We start from the raw sequence: 23,551 nt of genomic DNA on the forward strand, positions 1-23,551 counted from the left end.
CGCTTGGCAACTCAATACCAACATAAATAGTCTAAAATAAGTGTCATATAAAATCTAAGTTAATATATCTTGGGATTGATTAAATAATCTTTTAATTTTTACCAGAGGCCATAAGTTTTGCTATCTCAACAGTTGGGATTTCATGCACTTTTCCAATATATCTGGATCTAGGATCCATTGATCCACCAGGACTTTTCCAGGCTTACCTTTTAAACCAAAAATCCTAACTAATTTATAGCTGGCATATCGCAGCTAATCAAAGCCCATCAAGTTGGAGGCTCACTAAACACCGCGCTAATAGAGGCTTCCGTAAAGGATTTATGTTCGGCCCGTTAGATATCGGGGAATCGAGGAACTGAGGCATTGAGGAATCGGGGAATCGAGGCCTCTGAGCAGCTCGGGCTCATCAGCATCCATCTTCGAGGCGGTGCCCGGTCATGGGTCTCTAATTGGCCATGGACGAGGGCTGTCCTTGCTCCCACTCCCTTGTTGATTAACGTGCCCACCAATTACGCGGCCCATATATATCGTTCACCTGCACTGGAAACAATAACTGGGTAAATTGTACAAAATAATAAAAGTAAATTACTACTTTGGTATATGTTTTAATTAGATTGGTATTAGATTAAAATATGTAAATGAGTCTTTAGCAGAATAGTATAAGAAAGATATATATTTGTTTTTAAGTAACTCTTATAATTTTTAAAAGTGCTTTACTAAATTCTCAAATATTTTCCATATCACAAAAAAGTTACTTAATAACCGATTTCTAAATATATACTTTCCATTTCAGATTTAATTAACTTAACTGCAGTAATTTCTCACAGTGCCATGAGGCAGGGGAACCCCATATCGACGTGGCCAGTGATAAAGTGTGCGTAACAAAAGCTAATAATTGCCAAGGCGACGTGGCCGGCCACGGTGAAAAGTCGCCCGTGCTTTTGCCGCTCGTTGAGTGGCCAAAAACTTTGGCATCATAATTTATAGCTGCGTTAAACAAGCGAGGATAACAAATTAATTTTGTCTGGGGCCATGGCCAAGGCGGCGGCCAAGAGGAAAAAACCGCATCTCAGGACGATGCCAGGACTTATGAGCACGACGTTTACTCTCGAATTTCTTAGTTGGGCCAATTAATTTCTAAAGTCAGGACGTGCTCGGGTCCTCCACATCCTTGTCCTGGGTGTGAGCTTGTTTGTGTGCGTGGCTGCCTCGTAAATCTTAACGAACCAAAAGCAAAATTCCTACGCATCTCTCAGCAGGAACTCACTCGCGAATGCCGCTCATAAATATAAGTTCCAATGACCATCGAGGCCACCAAGCGGAGGTGGAGCTTTGAAGGTGACTGATATTAACAGGGAACGTATGGGGTATATTGGGCTAGGGTCTAGTGATAAACGTCGAACCGAGCTAGTAAATAGAAGAATAATTTCTTCTGCCCCTTACTATACTTCCTTAATTTGTAACTTCCTGAATGAATTTCTTTAAAGAAGACATATCAACCTAAACATGATTTAACAAGTATATTTATTATTACACAGAGAAAATTCTGACGTTCTCATCTGAGTTGAAAATGTTCTTAAAAATAGAACTACATTTTAAAGTTGAAAATGGTTTTATTTTGCTCGAATCATGTTGAACTGCTGGTACTTATGCACATTGTATGTACAAATAAACTATTAGTTCAGTCCTTAGTGTATACTTATCAAAAAGTTGTTAAATAAACTCAATTTAACTTTTCTCTTCTCACCATTTCGTTCTTATATTGATACCAAAATGTACTTACACGGTTTTTAAGAACGAATGCTCTCAGTTCAAGAACAATGTTCTCAATTCAAGAACAATGTTCTCAATTCAATAACAATGTTCTTAGATAGTTTTCTCTGTGTATATTTATTCTTTTTTGTCTATCTTTTTAGATAATCAAAAATTAAGCAAGTGTCATAAGAGTATAAGAATTGATTTCTATAAAAATAATAAAAATCTCTCCTGACTTTCTAAGTTTCAGTGATATCTTAACTCTTTGGGTAATTGAAAAACATTTAAAACATTATTCAATGCACTAAAAATTCCAAGAATTCGTTTGTGCAACTACATTTAACGTAACTATCTTAAGTACAAAACCGCACTTTTGGGCATCAAAACGTCTACCCCGTTTCGATCAACCATCTTGTTATTCCACCATTTGCGACCATAATGGCCATTGTTTGTGTCTGCGGAAGAGGGAAACCCAAACCCCCTTGCCAGCCGCTCCCAGTGAAATACGTCAAAATATTTGGCATTCGATGCGATGTTCGCCACGCTCTGCAGTGGAACGCCAGTTCTAATATTTATGCCTCGAAGGGAGCGTACGAGACCCAGTATCGTACACCCTACCCCTTGAGTCATAACTATGCCCTGCCATCTCTAATCGCAACTTGTGTTCGGTTTTGTTTTGTTTTGTTTTATTGTCGCACAGTCGAGCAAAACACATAAATCTCGTCCATGACTTGGACTTGGATGCTGGCTTGTCGACCGCCCCCCCTTATAAGCCCGGCCACGCCCCCAACTTGTGTGTGTGTGTGGCCCAAAGGTGTTGATAACGTTGTTCTCCAATTCCGGATCCGTCCGACTTGCCGGCTGTACATCTTAATCGTAATGCAAAAGTTGTCAAGTTGATATGTAAACGAAAACGTGCTGCAAATATTTGCTGATGCCAAATTCTTTTTCATTTCCATTCTGCTCGAGTGGCATGTCAACGCAGTTTTTCTAATTTATGAGCTTCAGCAGGGGGAAGCGAGCAGAAATTGGCCATAAAAATATATGTTCTTTAGGCGTGATTCTAATCTGATTGCGTTAAATTCTGGCTTAATGCTTTGGTGACATATCTGGCTAAGAATGGAATTTATGATACAAGGAAGTTATATTTAATTGGTTTATAAGGATCTTATTCGAAAAACATTTATAATCGATTTTCAAAATCTACTTTAAGGCTAGACACCTTTATTAGTTTACTTATGTACCTTTAAGATACTATAGGGTTCTATTGAAAAATTAAAATGCGCTAAAAATGTCCCATTCTCGCCTTCTAACCATTCCACCTCCACTTTTGTACATATATCTACGCTTTCAATAACCCAGCTCGTAGCAGGGCTCAGCTTAGTTTTTAATTACAGGAAAATCAAAAGCGCATAACGCTGCAAATCTCAACTTTTCGCTGGGGCAGGAGGTCGGATGTCGGGATGTAGAATCTGATTCAGCCACAAAATCAGGCTGGAAGGCTTGTCAGTAAGCCACACACTTGCACACACTCCCTCGCCCACTTCGAGCCAGTATTAATCCACATCCGAGTTATAATTCATGCTGATTGTATGAACATTTCAGCTTTTATGTGAACCGTAAAACTTTACTTCCTGACTTTTCATCAGCCCGGACCATTTCACCTGGCCGGGAGTCAACCACAGATACATACTATACATATGTACGGGAGATATAACCCACCTACTCTCCGATTTCAGCTGTAAAGTTGCGAAAATTTTGCAATTTTTACCTCACTCTCCAACGGCACACAATATTTTTGTGTGTGAATAGTTTTTCGGTGTAATTCCAGTTACAGTTTCGACCAAGCTAAGCCGGCTATATGACTTTGGTTACAAAGGCTTACTCACACACACACACACGAATGCCCGGAATGAGCGACTCTGTGTAGTTGCTTCCGTTTCCGTTGGCAACTTTGTCCTTTCATTGCAATGCCCTGGACTGTGTGCACTCAGCTTAAATATCATTATTATTAACCCAGCCGAGCGTACACTAGAAGAATTTATTAATTGGAAATGGAAATTGGAAAATGCAAAAAGGTTTTAAAGAGACCTTAAGTTTTCAGGTTTTAGACAAGAGCTTTGAATCTTTGTAAACGATTAGTCGTTTTTTAACGAAGAATATTATTTCTTTAAGAATTGAGTAGTTCAGACTTTAAACGTATAAAATAAACTACATTTTGAATTTACACATGATGATCATCAGCTTAATAACAAAGAAAAAAATCCAATTTACGATTTGAGTACTTACAGTCAGGTCGTTTATGAAAAAATACTAAGAATAGTTTAAATATGAGTGATTCCTTTGTGAAACGTATCTAGATTTTCTTTATGGTCTCAAATCGATTTTATATTTGTATCAAAATATTACTCCATTGATACAGGACTTACAAAAAAAAGATCCATTTGACAAGAGCAAAGATATATTGGTTTAGTTTATTTATAACTTGAAATTACATGTTGTCAAAGAAAAATAAAAACACTCATAAATTATTATTTTTGCCAACCTTTCAGATAAAAACAACTCTGAGCAAAATATAGTTTAAACTTAAAAATCAAAATTTGTATATATATGTAGGCATACAATAGTCAAAATGCTACTTTAAAATAATTACTTCACAGCATTAATATTATTTTATATCACATATTTCGGAATATATATTATTTTATATATAAAAATCGATATAAAATGTGTTTGAAATACATCAAAAATCGGAAATGTACCGACATCTCATAATGGACATTTCCTTCTAAGTGTATATAAAGAATTGAGTGGCGGTTTGGGTCACCACTTTAGCGGAGGTGAGCTGCGTTGAGTGGCGCCAGACGTTGGTAAGGTAAATTATACTTAATGCCAGGCCCACGCCCACTTTTCCACCTGACCCGCCCACTACCCCCGCCTGCAAGAGCGAAAGTTATGCCTCGTTAAGGTCTCCACTTGCCACCTCCACTCACGTAGTTGTTAAATGCCACGTTTCACTTGAATAATTGAGAGCGATTAGGCCAGAAACTTTTGCATTGATTAAGGTTTAAGTTGGCCAAACATTTGCCCAACTCGGGGAACCCCAGCAAACTAGCCTCCACCAGTGTCATTGTTTTCCATCGGCTCGACTCGGTGTATCGGTGAGTTTGAGTGGCTGTGGGATACCAGCGCCTGTTTCCCGGGGTCCTGTGCCACCTTTGTCATTTGCTATCAGCAAATGTTTAAATATGCATTACGTGTGTTATTCTCGTGTTCAGCAGCACTTGGGGATTACCGGGAGCTGTAGATGAAAGTCCTCGATAGGGAGTTGGAAAGGACTCCGGCTAACATCTATGCAAACCCAGTCCCCGCCCCCCTACCCCCTTTCTTATCCCCTGTGGACTTTCCGTCTGCCTCGGTAAAAAATTTAACACTTTTGGGAATTTCCAACTGGCTGCAGCCTGTGCAATTCAAGTCAACTCGAGTTGAACCAAAAACTTGTTATGAGATCTTCAAACAATCTGAGGGCGGAGACTTTGGGATGCTTGGTTGTCTAAAATTATCTGGCTCATTGATTTAACTTTTCTCCTGGCCTGGTACTTACAGAAAGTTTAGGAATTTATTTAAAAGATATTCAAACTATTTAGAAAAATACATATTCAAGATGGTTCTGTAAGCCCAGTATAATATAATCTTTAGGGCAATCAATGTACTATGTCTTAAATAGTGTCCGTAGAAATAAAATATTTGAGTTAAATTTACTCAAGTTAAACATTCACTTGCAACTTAAAAGTACCTTTTCAGCAAAATTGACTTTAAAAATTCTTTTTGAAAAATAAGACATTGCTTCCAATTTTGTCCCATCATGTGCAAGCCAATGGCAAAGAATAGAGACATCCCACAGTCGTATCGATTTCAAAAGAATCCCAAACACAAAAATGAGTTCTGAGCCAAGCAGATGTGTGCACGCTTCAGGTACTAATTACACCCAAACCGATTCACTAATGAAGCCCAGAATGTAGTCTGCCGAAGGAAGTGGCCAAAATGCTGGGTTGCATGAATTTCTGGGCCCAGCATGGAGGAAAATATGAAAAGGCAAGACAAGAATGTGGCCAGGCGATTTGAAAATGCAAATCACACTGCTGTCAGGAGGCAAAAACAAGCAGTGTGCCCATCATTATGCCAGGCAAATTCGAAAAAAAAAATTGGACAGGCGGACGGATCTACCCCGGAGAAGAACTGAAAAGACCCAAGGAAGGCACATTATCTAGCTGTGGGTATGGTAAAATGGCAAATGTCAAACGTTTTGCCAGCGTTCTTGGGAAATTTGCATGCAAAGCCACGCCCCTTTCCAGTAACGCCCTAAACGCTCCGACCCTCTCCTCTTTGTGTGCCATTTTCACAAATGCAAACACTTTGATTTTGGTTTCAGAATTTTGTGGTCCTCTTCATTTTTTGCCTTTTTCGGCTTTAGAGGAAGAGGATCAACTGCTGCACACAAACGCACTCGCCTTTGAATGGGCCACCAACCCAGTGTGTTTGTGTGAGTATTATTTATGTTCTGCGCTAGAAATCTATTTGCACCGCACCACAAATCTCAGCTCAGCGAACGCAGAGTGAAAAAAAAATAATGGATGGATGGGTGGGTGGCGAAAATTCAGGGAAATGCAGAAGGGGAAAAGCCAAGGGAATGGCGAAGGCAAATCCATTCAGGGGCAGCCATCGGACAACGCATCGCATTCGCATTAAATCGAAGTCGGTTCCATGACTGAACCATCCTTTCGAAAACCCCCAACCCACCCACAAACATCGACCTTAAAGCCACACCCTCGCAAGCACACACACACACTCACCGAAACTTTAGCCATTTGGCAGCCCAATTCTACGAAACTCCAAAACTAGGAATTCGAGATGAATTCGTGGGATAATTGCGATTTCCAACTGGCTGCCAGAATCGATACAATTCCCGAATTCCATCAAAGATGAATTGAGCGGAATGGTCAGTTATCAAATGATAATTTGTCTATAGAGAATCATAATACTTGAAAGATAACATCTCATTAAAACTCATATCGAAAGAAATATGGAAAAAAGGAGATTTAACAGTTTAAAGCTTCTAAGGGGCTTACATTTTGTATTATTAAATAAAGAAGGTATAATATTTATCAAAGCACTGTTATTTACTATAAAATCTATCTTATTCTTAAAAGCACTTCATGTTAAGTCAATAATAAATTCTTCTTTAGGGTACTATTGCCATCGACACTTGAAGGATCATCCAGGACTTTTCTTTCCTATGTTTGTTGCCTTCGCTGCTCAATTCCGTTTGTTTGTTGTTGTTTGAGGCTGGTGTGGGCTGGAAATCAGGTTGTGTGTGTGGTGGGTGGCGGGGGTTTGGTGGAGAATGGATGGTAAGGTTTTGCACTTACTCACACAGAGACACACACAAACCGGGGCCGAGGCACTTGCATATCTGTGTAAATTTATGATTGCCCCATTTCCGTTTTTTACAGTCAGCTACAGTCCACGCCATTGCTATTGACTGTCTGTCTGTCTGTCGGTGTGTTTGTGTGTGCTTGTGGATGTTTGTGGGTGTCAGTGGGTCCGGTTCTGTGTGGGTGACTCTGTGTTGGTGTGTGTGTCTGGTCCTGCTTCTGCTCCTGCTCCTGGTTGCTTATCCTGTGACCGGCATTATTGTGTGACCCCCTCGGGCTGAGCTGCACTTTTCTTGCCTCCGCGCCTTACTTTTTCTGCTCTGCGATTTTCTCTGCCCTTTTTTCAAATCCAATGCCGCCTGCAGCTGACTTTTGAGTACACTTAAATACTTGGGGGGATAAACCTTGTTAAATTATGTAAAATACTACTTATTAATTTAAATGGGTTTATTTTTTAATATATATATAATTGGAATTGATCGGTAATTATACAATATTTTTAAAATAATTTGGCATAACAATTTTGTAGGTTGTTGTGATCTAATTTTAAAAATATATCATTTTTAATGTTTATCACCAGCATTTGCAAGGCAAAATACTTTTACAAATATTATTTTAATAATCCCCATTATTTCTGTGAGTGCACTAAGTGTCCTGGACGAATGCTGGCCACGGATTGCCACGGGTATTGACTCGACGTGGTTCGCTGCACCGGCATCCCCCGAACCTACCCCGTACACCCACGTCCATCGCAATGGTTATGGCTTTGAAGCTCGCCCAGCTGTGGAGCCGTATGGGGTTTTAATTTTGACAGCTGCAGATAAATTGTTAAATGCAGGCCCGTTCTGCTCCCTGAGTGCTTTATGTGGGCTTATGCTTGTAGGTGTATCTGGCTGTATGTACTGGCTGCTCTGCGACTGTGTGTGGTTGCATATAAATTTATCTGCCCTTTTTTGCTCAGCCATCGAGGCCCGGCACATTTTTCAGCATTTTTCTTTTGGCCTCCAACCACCTCGATCGCCTATCCTCCGCACTTTTGTTGTTTGGCATTGACAGGCGGCCATCAAATGCATTCCGTTCGTCCTGCCACGCCTCCTGGGAGGCCTGATTGCAGTTCGGTACAAAAGAAAAAAGGACAATACACAAAAAGAACCAAAAAAAAAATGGAACGAACAGCACTCGAAAATGCATTGTATCTATCAGTTTGTTCGCGCTCGGGCGGACCATGAAATATGTTCGGGCCGTATTTATGCCATAAATAAAAATGGCGTTAAATATTTTCTGCCCGTTGACTGGCCCGTCAATTCGTTTTCCATGGATCAACATTTAACGCGATTTTAAAAAGTTCATCTCTCCATTTATCCACCCACCCCCAGGACCTTTATTTATATTCGCAAATTCATTCATTTGATTGAAGTTGGGCGAAGTTATGGTTCAGGGAATGCTGCGATAATATTTGCAGAAAAACCGGAACTGTTTAATTCTTTTTGTGAGTTCTATTGTGAATATTTGTCTGGCATACCATTTAACATGTTCAATAATTTTTCATTCCTGTCAATTACGGTTTGGTAATGTTGTCCGTTGATGAACAACAGCATTATTTTTTTTATTAATTAAATATATGTTATTTTCTACGGACAGGTAATCAGGCTAATATGGCCTGACATTCAGTAATAGCCTGCATTCTTCATCTGCTTAAATTAACTTACCTTTTTTATTCCCTGTTAGTTAATCAAATTAATATTGAATCCCTTTTTCCCCAGGACGTTTTTGTGTCCTCGCCTCATTTCTTATCTCTCGCTCCATTTAACTCAATTGTAGGCAACCGCAGTGCACTTTTCGGGCTTTTCCTCTGCTTTTCTCCCGCTTCCGGCCCTCTCACACACTCACAACAAGCACAGACACACACACACATGCATGGCACTCAGAGGAAATGAAAATGCAGACCGATGAAAAGGAAGAAAGAGTAAAAGTAAAGTGCAATGGGCTGCTGAAAGCCGCGATGACATTTTCATTTAAATTATGCACATCACTTGAACTTCCTCGCCGCCACGCCCCTCGTCCTTACACGCCTTTACACACACACACACAGAGACACACATAGACGCGAAGAAGAAAAGTCAGCGAATACTACAGATAAGCCAAGGTCCTCTTCCAGGACTTCTTGCCCCACAACTCACTCCTCCTTAACTTTTTGTCAACGCACATCTCACAGTTATGGCAATGGCAACTTTTGCCTTCGCTTCCTGAGGCATTGTCTGCAATGCAGATTCGGGTTCGGATCCAGATTCAGATTGAGATTCCGGTGCCAGCCGACTAATTAAAACGGAAATCCACAATGGACCCCAGTCCGCCACATCCGTTTAAGTGGAACACAAAAGTAAAAGAAAAAATTGTTATGTTTCTTCAGCAACAAAAAAAAAGTTCAAAGTTTTTTATTATAATTTCTTATGCCTCCTCCGACTCCAAGAATCCTCCCCGAAGGACAAGCCAAAGCGCTTGTAAGCAGCCGCTAAGCCTGGCGAGAAGAGAGAAAAACATTCACGAAGAATCCAAAATAATGTAAAAACTTTTCAGCCTCCAATGGTGTAAAATTAATAAAAATTACGACACAAGTTGCGTTGAGCTCTTGAAGTTTAGCGACTGTTTCGCGTTACTCTGAATTATTGTCAACTTGGCCCAGATCTCTTAGCCAGGCTCGAACTTTGTTTATTGTGTTGGGGACTGGTTGCTAGCAATATTTTGTATGTTAAGTTATTAAGTTGGGCTTATGTTTAACTGGGATGTTGGTTTTTTTATTAAAATGGAGTTAAGGCATTGCTTACAATTTTTATTTACAAGATAACTCTAAGACTTATGGTCGGTAAAGCGATCGATGGCACCATCGAAATATCGATGGGTTGAACCCAATATTAGCAAAATAATTTAAATAAGTATTGTTTGTGCAATAAATAAGTATTTTTAGGTCGATTCAATTTAATTGCGTAAGATCAACACTCAGTTAATTTTGTTTTTTGTTTCCTTTAGTTTTTGTAATTTGTCGTTAATTTTCCATGATTTTTGATGTTATCGATAATATCGATAGTGATCAAAACTATCGATGGTGCCCACTATTGATGTTTTCCCAATTCTAAACACATCTTACCTTTTTTATTTGAATCTTTACCCTTTCGCTTAAGCTAAACTTCACTATGCAACATTTTCAGAAACAAAGACAAACATTGTTCTTCTTGTTCAAAAACCCCTCAAAATCTGGTTCATTTATCTACATTGATGCTTAACAACAATGTTATCCCTCACAGCTTCGACCTTTTTGTTTGCTCTAACTTAACCGGTTTTGCTTTGCATACATGCCGTATCTTCCGACCATTAAAAAGTAAAAATGTTTCCCTTTGTTTTGGCCAAATCAGCCGCTGGCTAGAATATTGAAGAGGATGGAAAGATCCAGGGTGTGTGGGTGGGTATCTTAATTAGACTCGCGCTTTAAGGTTATTGTTCCTACGCGTGCGTATCTCCATTATACTTTTAACGCCCCAAGGATCCACATTCACACAGAACGGCTCCAGCCGATACGTGTGCAGATATATGACTAATGCATGCCATTATGCTCGTACATCCCTCGAACAGGACGTGCGGATAATGAGCTGGGCCCGCGGCTATGGGATAGAATAGCAGAATAGTGGAGGAGCTTTCACCGGGTAAATGCTGTGACCCCGCGCTCGTGGTTTCCAAATGAAAATGCATTGTTTTCTGTTAGCTCAAGCCGCGGGCAAATCCACTACTCCAATGTTTATATTTCGGTGGTTAGCAGCACAGCAGAGCTGAACAAGTAAGATCTGCCAAATTAAAGTGGAAAAGTTAATGATTTTCTTATAAGTAGGTAAAAATAGTACATAGGTCTATAGAAATTTTTTACTTAATACTGTTTTTTGTTATAACAAAATTTATTTTTTAGAAATTTTTGAATATAACATTGGTTTGGACAATATTTTGGATATAAATATTTAGTTTTGTATAGTTAATAGTAGAAATTTTCCTTATTTTTTGCAAGGACCATCAAAAAAAGGACATATCTGTCTGGGAAAAAGCCAAAAAGCCATCACTGCTGTACAGAGTATTGTGGGAAAATATTTCAATGGAATTAGCAAAGACAAGTCCACAAAATCAATTATGCAGCTTTAATGGCCATTAAATTAACATTTCCCTTTCTCTCTAATCAATCAAATTGATTCTCGCAACTGGCCAGCAAATAAACTTAAATTAAAACAGAGCAGCAACCAAAAATTCAAATTAGTTTACTCCGGAGATATGCTCCAATTGATCGTCTTTCGCAGCTGCCCTGCCATGTGTAAAACTGTCGCTTTGTGCTGCATTGGGCTAAAAGAGGAATTTTGCCACAAAATGTTTAGACCATTGACGTTGCAGGCATTGAAATAAATTGCCAATTTACAAAGGCGGAGACGAGAAAAGAATTTTTGGTGAATTGCGGCAGAGAATCTCATGCAGTCCAGGTGTTCCCTGCGACACAGAGAAATACTGATGGAGTCGAGGAGGAGGGAAACTGAATTTGTGCTGCGTAACAAATGTGCATTTAATGCAGTTTGCTCTGTCTCCGTCTGCAGTGTAACATAACAAAGTTGAGAGCAGCTGTGCTACAGTCGCACTAGCTACGACAAATTACACATACGCCACGTTGCCGGCAATCACTTATGCAGAAAAGTCTAGAGGCAAAGACAGTGGGAGAAATGCCTTAAGAATATGTGTGATTCCTTTTAAAATGTACTAATCACTATAAGTTGAAATAACATAAAATTTGTTAACAAATTGTATTTATGCTTTATAAACATGTGAGATTTTTTCTAGAATTACTTAGACATTGATAATTATTACTAGAATTAATTCTTTATTTTACAATATTTTATATTATTTTATATACTTTAGATTTCTTTTTTTTTTATTTATTTCAGAAATAACCTTTTTGTTTTTAAATACTTTTTTCCAATTTTCTTTGAGTGCCGTTTCGTCTTTAGCCTGGCCAAAATAAATATGCTGCATCTTTGACGCAGTAGCCGAGCAACAGGCAAGTTCGCCAACTGCTGCTGGCACTCGGCTGCTTATATTGGAAAAAGTTAACTTATTGCATAATACTTTAAGAGCTAAGAGCCCCATTCCCGACCAGCTTCTGCCGTTGGCATAATGAATGAGCCGTCGGAAGAGCCAGCCACTCAGAAGCTGCTTTCATGGCTTTTCACCCGCTCGGAATGGAGGAATGGCCTGATTCATGGCTCGCATCCGCATCATCCGGCAGCATTTGGCAGCCCGATCCGTTTATGAATGCATTCGGGGATGGCAAGTGCTGCTGCTGCTTGCTGCTTGTAACGCTGCGAACTGAATATGCGGAACATTTTTCACTTGATATCATCGCTAACATAATTTGTTTGCCGATTGCCGGCTGCATGTGAAATGGATGGTTGGAAAAGAAATGGGAAAACCAAAACGCACTTTTCCATTTCGTACCACCACATTTGCATCGAAAATTGATAACCAAGCTGGAAAAAGTAGTATTGAATATTTTATACTTAAACTTCTTATTTTAAAAATGGTATTCATTGAAACATTGGTTATAAGTACTCAAAAGTTCTTTGATATAACGCTTAGATAGTGCAATATATATTAAACCTATTTATTTATACTAGGCCCTTAAATGTATGCTATATATTTTAGTTAAGATCGTATAGCTTAGCTTCCCTTAATAATTGCATTGTTATATGCCTTTAGCTTGCTAAATTTGTGCTCTCATCAAAATATAATAGTAGTAAAATAACTATCTTGAGAAACTATTTAATTAATACGCTTTTTACTCTCCCCAATTATAATTTAAAGTCTTCCTAAATCGAATTTAAATTAGTTGTCCAAGGTGACGCTGATAAAGTTCCGTTTCCAAATATCCTTGTTAAATCTCTTCACCGCATTTGACATAGGCACGTTCGGGCGATCTGGCCATTTTGCTGCCACGTCGTCACCTTTGACACTTGGCCCGCTCCTGCTGCAGTGGCAATCTCGCTCCACGACCCTGCTGCCTCAGCAGAAAAATGCCGAAAGCCGAAATTGCAAATAAAATTGAAAATTCAGCGCGCTGTCTGCCAAAATCAACATCGAGTCGAAGCCTTCTCCGGCCGGTTGTCAGCTGAATTTGGACTCGGGATTTTGGTCTATGCCAGCGCCTAAGCTTATGCAATGCACGCAATGTCAAATGTCATGTGCTCCTCGGTGTCCTGCGGTTGCCTATTTAATGTCTGCCAGCTGCTGTCGTTGAAAATATTGTCAAGGTGTCAGTAGTAAAGTTAATTTCTGGCCTTCCAGCCTGGTCTCCGGACAGCTGACTCCAGAGCTCGCCGGATCCACCGCTCTTCTGCCGCATCTCGCCTGCGGTTGTGGCTCCCACTGTGTCTGTGTGCAACCGCTCAGCTGTAAAAGAGCCGGAAAGCCACTCTGGCCAGGATCAGCCAGGATTGTGGGTGGTTTACGGGCCGGTGGGGCGGTGCGAGTGCCGTGTGTCACCGCAAAATGAGTCTCATTGGAAATGAATGTGTGCAGCTCTCGTTGCTGCCACATGGGGCATAAAAGCATTTCGGTTTCACATCCATTTTTGAAAGACGGCTGGGAAACCAAATGTGGATAAGTGACATTGCCCGTGGCTAATTTGACTTAAGAAAAATTAGTATGCTTCATTAATATTTATCTATCTATAATGCTTAGATGTTTAATTATTTGTTTTAAGCATATCTTACAAGTATATTTATTCTGCTACATAGAAAAAAATTTTTTTTTTAATTTCCTTACTCCTTTAAATCACCATTTGTATTTTTTAAGGCTGATTCGTTTTCGTTTCGACAAATGCAATTTTCTGCCGCAGTCGCAGGGCAATCAAACTTCATTATAAAGCCAACTCCCAGTGCAGCCACTCAATATTTATGCAAATTTGGCGAGCTGCAAAATTTCCATAATTAAATATAACGAACAACAAAAGTGAAAAACATAAAAAGAGAACTTTCGGGATAAGAAGTGAAAATTGGAGAGAAAACTGCAGTGGCTGTGAAAAATATGTGCGGCCAGGAAAAATGCCAGAGAAAAAACAAAATAATCAAAGTCAGCACTGACAGAAGAGTGACGATTGATTGATTGCCTATATGAATCTCAAATATGGACATTGAATTTAAAAAATAAAAAGATATATATTTCATTTATTTTTAAAACAATTGAATGGGTAATAGGACAAAAATCAATTGACAATTTTACTAATTTCTGTAAGAAAATTTGATTTTATTTCCAGATTACCGCATAGACAATTTTAAAAAATTATTCTTTCACCTAATGGCAATAATAAATTTATAATAAGTTAATACTTTTAGTTATGTCCCTAATACCCTGTAACCACTGGCTGATAGCTTGCTGATTGGAGCAGCGAAACTGGGGGCCAAGTATGCCGTGTCAAAAGCGGAACTTGGCCTTCATCCCCGGCATCGCCATCACTTTTGGCCGGATGCTTCTGTTGTGGTTGCCAGCCCAAGACGCCAATGCAGAGTTGCCCCTTTGGCTTCCTGCTCTTTTTTTCATTTTTCCCACCAACGACTTGGGGCCAAAAGAGGGCAGCAGAAAAGCCAAATGCATTAAGTGGGCGTGGCTGCGGCACAGGCGCTGGCGTTGGCATAACTTTCAAAAACTAATTAAGCCAACTTAAGTGCGGAGCAGCTTGGCAGTTGCTTCGGGGGCCGAGGAGCTGCCGGGCTGGCTGCCTGGCCTACCAGGCATTTCAATCAAACGTCGCCACTAGAGACGACTCCCAGCTTTTGGCCACTGCGTTTCAGGGCAATACGAAATCGCAGTAGGGTCTCTCAAAAAATAAAAAAAAATACCTAAATTCGGATCTAATTGGAAGATATTTAGTTATTTACTCATTGTTCATTGCTATTGGGAATCATTTCATATTTTACTATGTGATAATAAATTCCGTTTTTTCTCTCTTTGTATTGGAAAAGTGTTTTGTTTCCACTAAAGTTTAAGATTTTCAGTAACTTCTGTGTCTGAATTTGATGTCCAGCTTACTTTAATGTATATATTCGAAAGAAAAGATTACTTTGTGGAAGCGCTAATCACTAAGGTTGTCAAAATAATCGATAGCACTATCGATACTATCGATGGTTTTAAATTAAAGCAGATAATAATATTAATATAATTAAAATCAGGCTATTTTAAATAATTTTTAAACAAAAAATGAATATTTCAAATTTTAAAATCCAAGCAGTATAAATATTTAATTTCCTCTCAATTGTCATTTATTTTCTCTGAAGTTATACATCTTCAACAGTATCGATACCAAAACTATCGATAGAGCCTACTATCGATGCTTTCCAAACTCTACTTTTCAGTAATCGTCGACATGAACTGTATTTTAAATAAGGATTACAAATCCATAAAGATGAAAGCAATGCCCAACTAAGTATACCAGGTGTAGTTAACTATTTCTCTATTAGTCAGTGTGATTTAAGTAGGCCCGATCTTAATTAAAATTCTCGACCACAGCCAGAAGTGGAACATTTCGGGTATTTCGTGAGCTTGTGTTTGTGCAATGGTGTTGATTTAGGTTCACTTTAGCGTAAAATGAATGTCCCACTTCAAATAAAAGTCGCACGCTGTAAATCACACAGCAGCCGGGGCAGGACGAACTGAATCCCGAGGAGAATTTTTGAGGGGAATCTGGGGGAGAATCAGGAGCAGGAGCAGGAGCAGGAGCCGCAAGTGCGGCGGAGCGTTCTCTATTTGTGTTTGTGACACTTTGCCGGCAACAAGGAGCGACAACAGCACTTGAATGCGCCGCATGAAACTGGCTTGCACTTGAGTGGCAAGTTTAGCAGAGGGGGGCAAAAGGCAGGAGGCAGCCGAAAATGTCCAACGGCGACGAGGTCGTTGAGGATGACGAGGACGACGAGGACGATGATGACAACAAGGACAATGTCGTCCTTTCCCGCTTTCCCGCTGCCCACTGCCACTGCCACCGGAAGTGGCCTGCCGCAAGTGTCAGCGGTCGGTGGGCGGCCAACACTCTTCATAATTCGCTGTCAGTACCGGTGCCGGATCCTGGATACGATCCCATTACTCCTTCTTCGTCCTTCGTCCTTCGTCCTCTGGCACTAAATGACACTTTATAATTGTGCGCCTCAGTGCAAAAGTTTAACAATAAATTGAAAAGCTTCCACTGCTGCTGCTGCTGAAGTCAAGCCAGGAGGCGAAAGGCGTTTCTTATTATCCTTTTTCGGCCAGCTAGCTGCTGCTGCTGCTGTGTGTGTCTGTGAGTTTTAAATGTGCATTTTACAAATGTTACTTGTGGTCTCAACGCCCCCTGTGCCCTGCAACTTGCCTGGAAGTTTCTGTTTTAGCCTGTTTTTGCCGGCTGTTGATGCTCGGATTATTAAAGCCAGCACAACTTGAACTTCTCAACTGCCTCAAAGCTAACGAGTTGGCATCCAAACTTAGGAAAAATAAAAGAGATTCCGAAGCGGAAACAAAACTCTGGACCTCGGACCTTTGGCAGAACTTGCACATTTACTTTTAATGATAAAGCAATTTTTAGTGCGGAGAGCATGGCATATAATTTGGAAAATGCTTTTACAATCGCCCTGACCACTAATGACTGAAAAATGGTAAGTCCACTTTTCTTGCCCTCAAAAGAATTAGAATTCAAATTAGAGAAAACCTATCTTTTAGGGCTGTCGTATACTGCATATTCCATGTTTGCTCAAAACCTACTTATATATTTTTTATCCAAGTTATATATATATTTTATTTAATAATTCAAATAGCTGCTTCAATTGATAAACTAGTATAGTTTAAGCTTTTAATTAGAAGCCCTAAGAAAACATGAAATTTTCCTAGTTCTAAGCTGAAAAACAAAACATATTTATGAAGCTTTTCCTCTTCAACTCAAGAAGCCAATCAAAAATGTGAAATGGGAATTCCAATCAGCAAGTACGCAAAACTATTCAACTCGGCACTTTCCGAATGTTTAGAGCTCCTCCCTTCAAAAGTTCATTAGTTCATTTGGGAAGGAAATTGTAATGCCAATTACACGCATAATACGCACAATTACAGAATGTCCGAATGAGTTGAGAATTTCTGGCCCCAAAAGGAATTTAATGTCAGCAACTTAGAAGGGAAAAGTTGGTGGAGAAAAAAAATAAAAAGAAAAGTGCCATCTAACCCAGGCAATGGCGAAAAGTTGCAGCTTTAAAGTTGCAGCCAAACTGAGCCAAACAGCTGCCGACAAAAGGCGGCGCGGATTATGGCCAAAACTGGTCCATGAATCCAATCCCCTATCCTTTTCCTGCCCATCGCCGGTTGGTTCCGGTTGCCATTTACAAGAAAACAATGGCTCAAAAGTTACTTGCTTCATTTTATTTTTTTAGATTTTTCCTCTGTCTTGTTTTTCCCGTGGAAAATGCATGCAATGTGCGTTCGCCCCGAAAAAGGATAAAGTTGTGAAATAAAAAAAAATATATAGGAAAGTAAGCAACGAAAACTAAAAACTTTTGCCATGACACTGGCCATGTTGCAAGTTGCCCGCCGTTGGGGGTTCTGTTTGAATAATTTCAGTTGAGGATACAACCATTTTTGTGTTGGATTCTTAAGAATTTAGTTTCTTTTTAAGGTATATAGATACTTATTTCTGCTTCAAAGTAGTCTAGGTAACACAATCGATACCACTATCAATAGTATCGATGGTTTGAATTTTGAAAAACATCGATGGTTAAAATGTTGAAAAACATTGATGGATTTAAATTTTGAAAAACATCGATGGTTGGGACCCAACATCGATTGTATCGCTCAGCGAAAGAATGTACTTCTTCATGCGATTTTTGGTATTGTTGTGGAAAAAATAATGTAGAGCATTTAATAGTCCGCCAGCTGGTAGATTTACCTAACTTCTTTTATTCACAAACTAAATTTTGTATGCATTTTGTGGCTCTTTTGCAACTGGAGTGCGACCGAGGTGTAACAATAATGGCACTTATATTTATTTTCATTTCCCAGCCAGCGGTCATAAAATTACCATAAAAAAGCCCGCACAATTCTGCGGCTTTAGTCGGGAAGATTTTCTAGGACTAGCTTGAGTTTTTTCCCAAACTGCCCACACACACTGGCAAACAAATCGGAGTTTACGGCTGACCAAGTGACCACATAATTACACTTTGCACTTGCCCCAGTTGCCCGATTTGCTTTGCTGTGCCTTGCGGTCTGGCCGATGCCAATTATAAGCCATGGAATTTAACAAATTAAGCCTCATTACACACGCACCCACACACACACATGCACCTGACCACAATCCAGTGCAGCCCGTGTGTTGACACATGACCCCGGCCAACAGCCCTTACCACACTCAACCACCCACTGCCCTCACCAAAAAACCATTTTGCTTGCTTGTGGCTAGCCTAATTGCTCATAATTCAAATCACACTCAAAACACCTTCGCCTTCGGCAGAAAGGTGCTAAAAGTAGTAATTAAAAGAACATACGATGGGCAATTAATAAATTCAGCCAGGTGGGCTGCCAAAACAATTATCAAAATTTAAAAGATTGATAAACAACACACTTTGTGTGTGGAAAATGACAACAAATTGATGCATGTTAGAGGATTTTAAGTGATTTTAATTTATTGAATTTAGTAAATTCAATTTTCTATTTAAATGATTAGAACAAAGAAAATTAAATGAATCTTGATGGTAGCTTAATCAAGACTTACAAATTAACCTTATAATATTTTTCCGAGAACTAAAAGTAATCTCCTCCGTTCATAATACTTATTAAAATGTTTTTTTGTATGAAATTTAGACACAGTGAGTCGCTAAAGCGACATTAAGTGCATTCATTTTAGAAATCCCCCAACTAAATCAAAGTTAAACATTTTATTAGCTCACCCGGCGGAGTCACAAAGCAACTTTCAATTAAATAGCTAGCTGGTTGCCGGGCCAACAACTCCATACGGATTTAGAGACGTCAAACAAAAGAGCGCCAGAATAACCCCGAGACCCGACCAGGCCATGAATTCATTTTAGAAAAATTGCAGCTGGAAAACAAAAGGACCTGCCATTGTGCAATTAAAATTGTATGGCACTGGGGAGTTCAGGCAGAAGCAGCTCAGCTCCCAAGTAGATGGTAAAGAAAAAGGAGCTTTTCGAGGGCGAAGTGTGCGTGGGTGGGTGGAAAACACAAGGCAGCTGCCTGCCGATAAGAGAAATTAAAACAAACAGACGCCGCACGCCCTGCGACTGTACAATCTGCACAATTTCCAAAGTGACACACACAGGGCAAAGCAAATACCAGGACACTGAGCCAGGACGACCCAACCAAACAAAACCGAACCGAACCAAGCCAAACCGATCCGACGGTTCAATCCTGGCCAGCTGGCCATGTTTACGGGCGTATCATGACGGTTTTCCTCCCGTTACTTATTTCTTTTCTTGCCCGCTTTTCCTTCCCACTGCTATACCCAGTACTCGGAAAGTCTAAGGGGATATAAATGGTATATATCTGTAATAGTGCAGGTCTTCGAGGGGTGGAAAAAATATCACATTTTTTATAGAGGTTTTTCATTTATAGGATATCTTTTCTGAATAACAGTGAAAGCCTGTATGTATAAAATTTAAAGAAAAAACTTTACTCGTTTATAGAATTTTGATATTTGTAATTTCCATAATGATATACTTTTTAGTTGAGTTGTATTTTGATGTTCTCCATTATTATACTATTTTTTCCAGTTTAACTTTTATTTTAGCCGATTAAACATTGTATTATATTATCTCTCGGAAATAATATGCTGGACTTTTGCTTCTACTAGTGCCGAGTACCATGGGTATCTCAAGGTCGAGGAGCCCAACCATAGCTTTCCTACTTTCTATTTTTTTCCATCCTTCTGTTTACTTTGCTGGCCGTGCCCCATGTGCTTAAGGTTGTCACAAGTTGTCGGGTCCAGTTCTTGGGGAATCCCCCTCCAGGGCAGCTGCACTTGTCGTGCGGCTTGAGTCCCCAATGATATCGCATAAGTTTTTCAATTTTGTGCATTATTAGAAGCGATTAGAGCGGGATGCTGATGGGAAGATGGGGACGAGGAAGCAGAGCCACCATAAACGCTTTACGGCAATTGGCAGCTGGTTAAATTTGCTGTGAATGTAAACTTTTCATCTTCAGGAACAAGTTTTCTGGGTCCGAATATTAAACAATTTATTAGATTCAGGTATTGGATTTTTTGTGGGTGTATTTTGTATGGCAAAACATCCGAACAATTCAGTTTTGGATATTATTAATAAAATTTAAATAATTTATTTGATATTCAACTTTACATGGATGAAATTCCCGGGCCTTACGTAAACCCTTAGCTTTCATCTCCCTTGTTAATTAATGTTTGGAGCTCTATCTCTATGCCCAATTTTCTAATTCCTTGCATAATATATGGAACTGTGCCGCTTAATTACCAGCTCTTAACGTTTTGTCTAATCCCACGACAAATCTCTCCTAACTACGTCCCACGCTGCGTATGCGTGTCATAAACATTCCCTCATTCAGCCGTCGACCCAACTCAGTGGGTCGCAAAAATAAAAGACCGCAGAAATTAAACGGCAGTCGATGGGGAAGTGGATGCGGTTGTGGACCCAAAACATTTGCCAGAAGAGCCCTAATAAAAGATTACACTATAAACACATTTATCTGACCCTGAGACATAAAAACCTGCGCCCTCGATAGCATTTTATAACTCGGCAAAGTGGCATAGCCCACAAAGGCAAGGATCTGTGAGCCCAAAACAGCCTCCTTCTGATGAATTAATGCCACAGCTAGTAAAAGTTAACAACATTTCAACTTGGCGACTGATAAGTCGGCCCCAAAATGCCCAAAAACAAAACCAAAACAACAACGGAAAGGAAAAGCGAAAACAAAACCTTAATGATGCATAAAAAATGTTTATGTCCATGAAAAACTAAAAGCAAACAACAGCAGCTGTATGCAAAAATAAACTTGAAACCATTTACGGCATGTATATTTTAAGGCACATAAATAAAATTTGTTAAAAAAAAGGTCAGGCGAAAGCACTGTTTATTTGTGCTGTTTCAGATAGGAAAATTTAATTGATAGTCCTGGAGGAAATCCACATCAAGAGACGAAAGATGGGACTTAAATAAATGGATAGTCAGTAGATTTTTTGATGAACTTACAAATACCCTGTGTCATATATTTTAAATAAAATTATATTTTTTAGCAAGGAAAATGCTATGATTAAGGCTAGACCATAAAAGATTGAATTATATTTAAACCGAAGTAACTTAAGGTTCATCAAAATAAAAATGGTCTCCTTTATTAGATAATATATTCTACCCATCCTAACTTTTTATACTCTAGCCACAAAAACAAAAAGAAATATAGCAAAAACCAAATGGAATAAAATGAGGGCAAAACACAGGCAAAAAAAGTGTTAATGAACAAAATAATGAGTTCCAGTGCCGAGTTTTGGGCCACAAAACATTTTATGACACCAACAGCAAAACACCAAGGGGACTGGGCCAGGCCAACGGGAAACCCAGGGAAAACCTGGGAAGCCCCACCGAAAAAACCACCCGGCCACAGAGAGAAAGTCAGAGTTGCCGCATGAAGCAATAAATAATCACCAAAGTTTCGTTGAATCGAATTATCACCCCCTGAGGTGTAGTTCTGTAATGAATTTGTTTTGGGGTTTCACTCCTTCGCCCGGCATTTAGTTTCATTATGCTTTGCCTTTGGTCCCCACGATTCTGCGACTGCGTGACCCGACTGCCTGCACTTTTCCAAAACTAAAACTGCAACCTCGGAATTTGTTTGTTTTCTGCTCGGCTTGTTGGTTGTTTGCCTTGGCTGCTCCACTTTTTCTGGGTTTTGTATTTGCTGCTGCCGCAGCAGCAGTTGTGTTAATTTTGTATATATAAATCAAGCTACCATTATTAATATTAAGGTTGTTTTAAACAAAATTTTCAATGCTCTAGCTGCTCTTTAATTATAAAAAGCTTATGTCATCAAATTAAAAAACCGGGTCTTTGATATTTTTTTCAGCAGTTTTAACCCAGTAACATATAATTCGTTTATTGTGGTAGGTTGCAATTACCATATATTTACTTGTTCAGCAGTTCCAAAAACGGTCTTCTCGATGAATTAATTTATTAAATATTAATATTAAAATTTTAAACATGTAAATTTTATCAGCTCCCCCTGATTTTAATAATCCTTTTAATAATTTTGTTATAATTTTATTATATTATAGTGAAGCAGAAACTGTGCTTAAATCATTCTTTCTTTTGATGTTTTTTTTAAATTTAAAGTTTTGTATTAAATATGTATTGCATAATAAATAGGTATACAGAAATTGCACGTGTAAGACTAGATGCGGTTGTTGTATGCTCCCTTATTCCTGATTCGCCTCGAAGGTGAAAAATCGCAATGTGCCAATTCGACTGGTAAAGCAGGCGATATAGGGGATTGTCAGGACAAAACACATTTGGGTTCGCGTGCTTCCCTTGACGGGAAAATCCTCGCCAGTTCGTTGACTGTATGCAGCTGCAATGGCAATTAAAAATTAGGTATTTTTGCAAGCGGAAAAATTCGAAGAATACTTGCCACGTATTTGGGATAGGGTAATAGAACGCTGCGGTGAATCGCTCTGGGAGTTTTTGAAAATTTCCCGTAAGTCATCGAGAATTGTGGGATGCTTTCGTTGCACTTTATTGAAAAAATCATCCATTGTAGCCATGGTTTTTTTTTTTTAGTTATAAATAAATTCGTATGTCTGGTGTTATGACGTGAACGTGTGAGCTCTGCAATCGGTCAGTGCAGTCTAAACTTTGGAAACCCGGAAATCAGACAGCAGACCCGCAATAAACAAACAAATAACAAAGTACAGGTCACGCTCGTAATAGTGAACACCTTTGTTTGTAATATTATTAACATGTACATGTTTTACAAAATATATATGTTTTATAGGTCTTTACGGTCATAATAATACAAAAGAATTACTATTGAATTATTAATTATCGTAGAACAAGAAGAAAATTGTTATGAATTACACATATGTTAAATATTTAAAATTATTCTCACTGTACACTTAAGTAAATTAAAATATGTATTAGCTGGCTAAATATTTTTTTATTATTTATTTTTAATAAATATATTCATGTTTATCTAGAGAGTTCTGTAAAACCGGTTTTGTTTTTGAGGAACTGTGGTGTTATCAGTGCGCTTTCACTCTCCACTATTCCCCCTCTCTCTTTTTCTCTCTCTGAAAATGTTCT

General features: G+C 39.1%; 1 protein-coding gene across 1 annotated transcript; it reads right to left on the reverse strand.

The window, feature by feature from the left end:
- Positions 1 to 22,604: 22,604 nt before the first annotated feature.
- Positions 22,605 to 23,093, reverse strand: LOC119547492. The gene is made up of 2 exons (XM_037854382.1): positions 22,881 to 23,093; positions 22,605 to 22,820 (listed from the first exon to the last, which is right to left on the reverse strand). The coding sequence occupies exons 1-2, from the start codon at positions 23,011 to 23,013 to the stop codon at positions 22,669 to 22,671; spliced, it is 285 nt and encodes a 94-aa protein (XP_037710310.1). The 5' UTR covers positions 23,014 to 23,093; the 3' UTR covers positions 22,605 to 22,668.
- Between the last annotated feature and the right edge of the window lie 458 nt (positions 23,094 to 23,551).

Source organism: Drosophila subpulchrella, chromosome 2L, assembly GCF_014743375.2.
Source record: "Drosophila subpulchrella strain 33 F10 #4 breed RU33 chromosome 2L, RU_Dsub_v1.1 Primary Assembly, whole genome shotgun sequence".
NCBI lineage: Eukaryota > Metazoa > Arthropoda > Insecta > Diptera > Drosophilidae > Drosophila > Drosophila subpulchrella.

Coding starts and splice junctions, on each gene's coding strand:
- LOC119547492 (XM_037854382.1), bottom strand. CDS start 23,013: ATGGCTACAATGGATGATTTTTTCAATAAAGTGCAACGAAAGCATCCC. Junction 22,821..22,880: donor TACCCTATCCCAAATACGTG/GCAAGTATTCTT, acceptor TTGCCATTGCAG/CTGCATACAGTCAACGAACT.